This window comes from Monopterus albus, unplaced genomic scaffold, assembly GCF_001952655.1.
Source record: "Monopterus albus unplaced genomic scaffold, M_albus_1.0 scaffold40.1, whole genome shotgun sequence".
In the NCBI taxonomy this organism is placed as follows: domain Eukaryota; kingdom Metazoa; phylum Chordata; class Actinopteri; order Synbranchiformes; family Synbranchidae; genus Monopterus; species Monopterus albus.
Genome location: NW_018127920.1, coordinates 5,569,665 through 5,578,700, shown reverse-complemented (window position 1 = coordinate 5,578,700; position 9,036 = coordinate 5,569,665). Strand labels below are relative to the sequence as shown.

At 40.1% G+C, this 9,036-nt stretch overlaps 1 protein-coding gene across 1 annotated transcript in view; it reads right to left on the bottom strand.

Annotated features, from left to right (window-relative positions):
- The window catches only part of dapp1 (dual adaptor of phosphotyrosine and 3-phosphoinositides), a 31,476-nt gene that overhangs the window by 14,564 nt on the left and 7,876 nt on the right, over positions 1–9,036 (bottom strand). The window contains exons 3-4 of the mRNA XM_020599358.1: positions 4,985–5,118; positions 824–954 (exon numbers count right to left, since the gene is read on the bottom strand). Of these exons, the coding sequence (XP_020455014.1) occupies positions 824–954; positions 4,985–5,118 (265 nt within the window). The remainder of the gene's footprint in view (positions 1–823; positions 955–4,984; positions 5,119–9,036) is intronic.

Below are 9,036 nucleotides of genomic sequence, written 5' to 3'. Positions count from 1 at the left end.
TTAAGGAAGCTATTTTTGTAAAAATAGAACACCCCTCACTAAATAGGGGTGGTGGACTAAGACACAACTTGTCATCCATCTACAATCCTGTTTTGAGATCTCTGTCCAAACATGCCCACCAGGACAATAGGGATCGGTCCACAGGTGAGGGTTCAAAGACGGGTAACAACTCTCACCGATACTGGGCTATAACGACTCAGTCATTAAGGGACATTGTTGGGCATCAAGGGACTGATACACCACTGAGGGGGATAAATATCTCTGGCTCAACACCAGTCAGTCAGAACTGATGAAGCCTCTTGGATGAGAGGTGAAACGACTTCGACCTAAAAATCTAGTCCAGTGGATTTTTTCTAAGTTTTTCAACCATCAGTTAAATAAATTAACAAATCACAGATTTTAGCTTTTATTGCATTTTGGAAAATGTCCCAACCTTTCTGAAAATGGGGTTTGTAGTTAGCAGACAAATGAACCAACAACTCCATACAGTGGTGAAGACTGAAATGTGGTTGAAAGTTGAGCCTCTGCTTGCAGTGGCCCAGCAGCCAAATGGTTAAGGCGCTTACCATTTAATTGCAAATTCCATTTATAGCCAGAGGAACCTTGTTGTATGTTGTACTCCTCACATTCCCCACATTATTGTCTCTCTCTTTGCAGATTGTTGTAATAAAGTATATTAAAACTATATTTTTGTTATTTTAGAAGACTGACTTGCAAACAAAGTTAACCCTCCTCTTGGTTACATTGGTCACATCACATCACAGAAATATCTTGATTTTTTATTATATGAGCTGCTCACAGGTGTGTGTACGTGGTGTCATACCGATGGTGCATTCGCCACAAGATCATTCTCTGAGCGGCCTGTTTGTATGGCTGTGTGAACTCGCACAGACTCATAGATGGACGGCTCCTCCACACGCCATGGGTATGGACACTTCAGCACGATGAGAGTTCCTGGTTCAGAGGCAGGGTTAAGGTTACAGGCATGATTATATCACATTAAAACACAGACAGCAACATCCAACAACAAAATGTGGCTTTGTCTTGTACAACTGGAAAATGCAAAGTGGAACTTTTATAAGAATGGTGTGTTGCAGTGTTTCATGTGTGTCCTGTGCACCACACAATTCTGTGAAATCAACAGCTGTAAATAAAAAAGTGTGTAGTAGTAATCCTGTCACACCTCAGTCTGATTGCTCACTATCATGTTGCATTATGTTTTTTTTTTTAATCTTAGACTCAAAGACTTTTCTCTGAGTTATATAATATCTTCCTCTTTATCACTGCAGTAAGACGCGACCCACACAAAAATAATATGACTGTTGTAGCAATGCCATTATCTCCTGGGGAAAAATCACCGAGTTAGTGGAGACTAAAACATATTCAGCTGGTTGCCATTAAAAAACACACAACTCACCCAGCTGACTACCCTGCTTTACGTCTGCTGTAAAACAGCCCAACTGTGTAGCAACTTCCACTACAGAACAGGAAGACGCAATGAATTTACAGCCAGCACAGTTTGTGGACATGGGCAGAGACATAAAAGTAGGTCCTGCATGTCCGCAGAAAGAAAGTCACTTTCAGCTTTTCTCGTTTAGGGGTCGCCACAGCGAATCGTCACACTGACGATTCACATGTGGCACGTGTTTTACACTGATGCCCTTCCTGACACAACCCTGATTTGAACCCGGGGTGCAGCGGCGAGAGCGCTGTGCCTTAACCACTAGCCTACTAGGGACGGCCTATGCAGAAAAGTGCAAAAAAGAAAAAAACACATAGCTGCTCAAGTTTTTCTATCACATATAAAACACATTCTGTTCAAAAACACATCTGATAAAAAAAAGTAGTGTAGTTACATATGAAGAGAGAGACGCACAGCAAACTACTACTACCACAGCTACAGTACATACAGCATGTGTTAAACCAGAGAGACCTGGAGCCAGACTCCCGGGCAAAATTGACCAAATTTGTGAAGACAACAACACATTCAGTTTGTGGTCATCAAATTAATGCAATTCATCAGTCACAAAGTAATTGGACACCTCTGGCAAACTGACCGGTGGCACACTCTGGCTTGATTTATCCACAAGCAGGGGCGTTGCTAGACATAAAGCTCTACTTGGGCACAGGCCCCCATTACTCAAACCACAGCTATTTTTTCTTGAAGATCTGCTGCATGAATGAAATCTACTATGAACTTCCCTTGCTTAGCCCACAGTTCCACTGAAACAGAAACAACTAGTAGTGAAGGCAAAAATGTACATATATTGATCTTTATGAAAATATTTATTTCAACACACAGAACATTCTCAACATGTTTTTATGGTGTGAAAATCTGGCCCTGTGTGGGACATTTCTTTACATTCTTCTGATGTTCATAGTAATATAATTTGACTGTCAAGCAGCCCCAGTTTGATTTGTCAAACTTTCGTGACAAGTTAATCTACCAACAAATCATTAATTAAAAAAAACACAATCTAATCATTTTTTGTAGCTCATAAGGCCACATAACATATTGATGCTGCAACTACTTCAGAATATTGTGCAACAGATGGCTGGTGGTCACACTCCTGTCTCCCTGCACACTTCCCTTCCTGCCTCAGGTTCATTTGTTCAATGTGTATAAAACAGACATCACTTGGACTGTGTGACAAGAGCATAAAATATATTATGTTATATTCATTAAATGTAAAATGAACAGTCCAACATTAATATAGACCTCTATATGTGATGTATTATGCAAAAACCTGGTATTCACTTTATTTCATGTAGTAAACCAATAAACCACATTTTAAGATGCTGCAACACAGCCCAAACAAAGTTAGGACACTTGGGATTTTTTTACCATATTACCTGAACACACCATCCCCACCATGTTTCACAGTGGGGATGGTGTGTTCAGGTTGATGTGCAGTGTTAGGTTTCTGTCACACATAATGTTTTGCATGTAGGCCAAAAAGTTCAATTTTGGTCTCAACTGACTAGAGCACCTTCTTCCACATGTTTGCTGTGTCCCCTACATGGCTTGTGGCAAACTGCAAACAGGACTTCTTATTGCTTTCTTTCAACAATGGCTTTCTTCTTGCCACTCTTCCATAAAAGCCAGACTTGTGGAGTACACGACTAATAGTTGTCCTGTGGACAGATTGTCCCACCTGAGCTATGGATCTCTGCAGCTCCTCCAGAGTTACCATGAGCCTCTTGGTTGCTTCTCTGATTAATGCTCTCCTTGTCCGGCCCGTTAGTTTAGGTGTACGGCCATGTCTTGGTAGGTTTGCATTTGTGCCACATGCTTTCCATTTTCAGGTGATGGATTGAACAGTGCTCCATGAGATGTTCAAAGCTTGGGATATGTTTTTATTTCCTAATCCTGCATTAAACTTCTCCACAACTTTATCCCTGATCTGTCTAGTGTGTTCCTTAGTCTTCATGATGCTGTTTGTTCACTAATGTTCTCTAACAAACCTCTGAGGCCTTCACAGAACAACTGTATTTATACTGAGATTGAATTACACACAGGTGGACTATTTACTAATTAGGTGACTTCTGAAAGCAGTTGATTGCACTGGTTTTATTTAGGGATATGAAAGTAAAGGGGCTGAATACACGCTACACTTTTCAGATTTTTATTTGTAAAAAATCTTGAACACCACGTATCATTTTCCTTCCACTTTACAATTATGAGATACTTTGTGTTGGACTATCACATAAAATCCCAATAAAATACATTTAAGTTTGTGGTTATAATGTGACAAAATGTGGAAAAATTCAAGGGGTATGAATACTTTTACAAGGTACTGTATGTCCAAATATCAGTAGTTTGGGAGTAAAAATGAAAAGAAACAAAGCAGCTAAGGTTGCAACAGATCAAGACAATGTTAAATGGAGAAAGCAGGTGAAGGAATAAGGGTAAATGTGGATGTAAAGTAAAGTAAAAATCACAGAGGCCACAGGTGCTTCAAGTACAGATACAGGTATCAAGGACATGGCTGATCACACTGATAAATAGCTTAAAGTGGCCATGGTCATGCTTCTTTCCAGCCATTTAATATTTAATCTTGGTTACCACTAAATGAGCTTTGCTCCCATCATAACTCCAGATAGTCTGTAATTATTTCACAACAGTAAAACCAGAGCCTCTTCCCGGAAATGAGGGGACAGTTCGTGAATGTGCACAACTTCTACTGCTGGTGCTGTGTTGAAATACTGTATGTTTCCCCATTGAGATGTGTTTCCCCTAACCTGAACCCTAACATTGTCCTAACCACAACCACTGAGAGGGCACTACATGAAACCGAGTTTTGAACAGGGGAAACACATCAAGATAGGGTAACACTTTTTGAAACAGGACCAGTCAGGAATCCAGGACAACAACGCATAAACAACAAACAATGACAAACAAGCTACATTGTGATAATGACAATACGTCAAATCCTACCCAACATGTTCAAGCCAGAATATCAGAGCAGACAGCACAACGAATCACAACAGCACTAATATGAATTCCTTCTCCATAGATAGGTAAACAACAGTATATGTACCGATGAAAAGAGATGTATAACACTCTAAACAAAGTGGGTAAGTGAGGAACCCCATATTTTAACTGGTATCTCCTCATCCTCTGGTCACATTGCAGCAGCAGGAGGTAAAATATATCCACAAAACCACATGCAGTTGAAAAATTCCACTTTTAAAATGGCCCCAGTGGATGTCAGGCAAGTCTGAAAACAAGGAAAAACCATGCCATGGCCACTTTAAACAAATTTTGTCCCATCCCACCACTATCATGGCCATGGAGCCACTTGAAATGGGAGGGAAAGTATAACGGCATTTGGTGGCCAGATTGAGAAAGGCAGGAGACAGGAAGGAAGGCCAAAGTAAACAGGAATGAAACAGGAACTGTCCTAATAAAAGTATCAGCTGAAAAGAGCCAAGTGGTAATATGCAGTAAGCTAGGTTGGTGAAGAGCTGATGTTCTCCATACCTGTGTCGCTGCCCAGTAGAGGCTGGTTAGCAAAGTGGCTCACAAAGTCTTGAAGGGTTGTAAACTCATTAAACCCAAACACATAGCCATTGTCTTTGCGTGTCACGTGAAAATGCTTGACTGAATCCTTTGCCCTGTATGTTAAATGACAAACAGATATCATTTGATTTTGCACTTTCAATGTCATTCACATGCAAAAACACAATGTTTAGAAAACATTTTACAATGAGCTGAATGGCATGCACCTTAAATGAAGATGCCAAGTATCTGATGACTGTTTTCTACCTTGGTAATGGCTAATTCTTGTGACATTCATGCTTTTAACAGTATGTACATGTAGTCAAGCACTGTGAGAAAAGTCCCATATTCACATGCACAATTTGTGTATCTTCTGAAGATTAAAAAGTATACATGAGAAAGTAATGTAATGCAGCATCTGTCAATTGATTTATGGCCCCTATGCCCCGCCCCCCTTCTGCTGTTGCAGACCCCTCCCTCTTCTGCCTTCCATTGTTTATCACACCTCTCCTATAATTTATGACCTTTAATTACCAGGTGTTCCTCCTGACCATAAAAAAATTCATCACCTCCTGTACCTCTGTTCTTTTTCAACACCTGTGCTACACCCTCACAATAAAATTTATTACCTCCTGGTATGGTAATAAAGGGAATGTCTTTCTCTAATTAAATAATTTTTTCAGAATTGCTCTAATTAAATAATTTTCTTTTCATATACACCTTTCTTCTACTGAAAAGCACATGTAGCATGCAAAGGCAAATTTTAACAAAAGACAATACTCTGCAATTCTGCCATGAATTAAATACCTAGATGGTGCAGAATAAGGCAATTAACCAGCAAAGATATCCCAAAAACCTCCAATGACCACAGGGGTCTTTCCCCATGATGGGTCAGTTTACATGCAGCCCTTCATATAGCTCTTCATGCGATGGTACAAGGGGATGTCACCCACTGCTACAGGCAAACTAAGCACTATGTCAGGTCAAAAAGACACCCCCAGAGGTGTGGCTCTGCCCCATACTTTGTGATAGGTCATGCAATTCATGTGACTGGTGTGTTTAAGCTGTGTTAAGGTCCAATTCTCTTCACTTTATACATGCTCCCCTTAAGCAATATTATCAGGGAACACAACATACATTGCTATGCAGATGATCCTCAGTTATATTTATCTATGAACCCAAATGAATCAGATCAGTTAGTCAAACTTCAAGCATGTTTTAAAAACATAAAGGCCTGGATGACCTGTAATTTCTTACTTCTAAACTCTGACAAAACTGAAATTATTGTACTTGGGCCTAAAAACCTTAGAAATCTGCTGTCTAACCATATAGTTACTCTAGATGACATAGCTCTGACTTCCAGAACTGCTGTGAGGAACCTTGGAGTCATCTTTGATCAGAATATGTCCTTTAAATCACACATAAACCAAGTCTCTAGAACTGCCTTCTTTCACCTGCATAATGTCGCCAAAATCAGGAACATCCTGTGGGTCCAATTTGCTGAAAAACTGGTCCATGCATTTGTTACTTCCAGGCTGGACTAATGTAACTCTTTACTATCAGGATGTCCCAATAGTTCCCTAAAATGCCTCCAGTTAATCCAAAATGCTGCAGCCAGAGTACTGATAGGAACTAGCAAGAGAGATCATATCTCTCCTATATTAGCTTCTCTCCATTCAAAAATGGGCAAAGAGGCAGAATGTGAGTGAAGCTTGTTAAACAGCTAGCGGCCAGCCAGCTAATAAATGATTCTCCTACCTGTCATTCAAAGTGCCTATGCCCTTAATTATGCATAACGTTTTGTCTCAATACATTTTACTGACAACTGCTGTTCACAAACGCTCTCCATCCAACCTCACTGAGCTCGAGCTGTTTTGCAAGGAGGCATGGGCAAAAATTTCAGTCTCTCGATGTGCAAAACTGATAGAGACATACCCCAAGTGACTTACAGCTGTAATCGCAGCAAAAGGTGGCGCTACAACGTATTAACTTAAGGGGGTTGAATAATTTTGCACGCCCAATTTTTCAGTTTTTTTATTTGTTAAAAAAGTTTGAAATATCCAATAAATTTCGTTCCACTTCATGATTGTGTCCCACTTGTTGTTGATTCTTCACAAAAAATTACAGTTTTATATCTTTATGTTTGAAGCCTGAAATGTGGCAAAAGGTCGCAAAGTTCAAGGGGGCCGAATACTTTCGCAAGGCACTGTAGTATGGACACCCACATGGTTCCTGTCCTCTTGTGCTGGTGGCTTTTTAGGCAGTGTTAATTTATTTTCTTGGGTTTCTTTGTCTTTCTTTGTCAGATGTTAACCCTTTCTAGTCCAAAATACATCTTGTTTCTGAATTCAGCTCGTTTTCAGCATTTTGAAGTACACTCCCTGAACTTTAAACATGCTCATTCAGTTTAGTCAGGTGGTCGGGTGTAATCAGATGCATCTTTTGTGCGGCCATTCTGACACACTCTCGGCAAAATTATCTTTTGATCAAACCACTGACCGGCTCACCGACTGCAGTTCAGAGAGCCACAGTGAGGAGAGGCAGAATGAAACCACCATGTTGGGACAAAGCGCTTTCTGAAACTCTGGTGTTATCCAGATACTTGTAATTTCCTGCTCAGTGTGCATGCATTCTGATGTCTGTTTGTTGGTTTTGCAACAGGCTTTACACAACAGGAAGATGAGTTTCCTGCTGGGTGTTTTGTAAGGGAACATTTGGGGAAAAAAGACTGCGTGGGGGGTCAGACTGTGGCTTTGATGAGCCCAAAGTATTTCTGACAGTTTTCAAAGTTGTTACAAATGACTTCAGGATGTCCTACAGGGTACTAACAATGTTCAGCAAATATCACATACAGGTACAGCAAGTTGACATCCATGTACAAGATCATATCCTTATCTGCCATGGTGCACTGCCATACAACACCATTTCTAGGGAAGAGGGGTTAGAGCATGTCCACTTTTCCATAGATTTGTTCACACCAGTCCATTCATGTTCCCACATGAAAATCAACTTATAGTCTTCAGTTGGTTTGCCCAGTTTCTCCACTGTTATTGTATACATTTCACCTGTAAGATTTCAGTCTTATAGACTCTAGTTACTTTAGTTCCCTTTAGTTACTTCTCATACCTTTAGTTCCCTTTAGTTACCTTTCATAACTTTATTTTCCCTGTTTATAGATATTACAGCTGTATTGATGATTGTCCAGAACTACTAAGCTTTGGTTATTCTTAATACATTTATTTTCCTTACTTATATATCTTACAATTGTATTGATGAGAATCAAGTAGAATCTGCTTACTTTGAATACTGTAACTTCTGTTGAGGCAGGATGTCTGCATCTCTTTGTGATCAGACAGCCTATTTACATTTTAACAGAGACCTGTTGGCCGGTTTTACACTCACACCTAGACCCACTTAGCATATTCCAAGATTCTGCTTTGTCTTAGGGTGCCCTGCAGCGCCAGGGGGCTCACAACCTGAGATGACCACATGGCCAGTTTAGCATACTTATTAGCATCACACATACAGGGGGCTGCAACTCAGGCCACCCATTGTTCGGGGGTCCATTGATCAAGACCAAGGTGCCACCTGACACACACACACACACACACACACACACACACACATACCGAGATTTACCATATTTCAACATGGAAGTGCGAGCTCCGGCTCACACCAAATCAGTGACGTGCGGTGAGGTTGACAGCTGCTGAGGCACGGACTTGTCAGATTTACAAATACAAATGAACCGTTAACAAATTGTCTGTTAACAGACAATGCGTTATGTTTATCTCATATCAGCATTCTTCACACAAATGTGACCTATATTTAATTTGAGGTTAAAATTTAATCCAGTTGATTTTATTTCTAACTAGAAATAATAAAAGTTAATGGTCTTACCTTTACTTGTACACGAAATCCATTTGTCAGCTGGTATGTATTACAAACCCTTTTACCCTTCGAATCCAATATTAAAACAAATGTTTTCAATAAAGAAGATCCTTCTGGACAAAAATGTCCAGACTGTCAAAAAT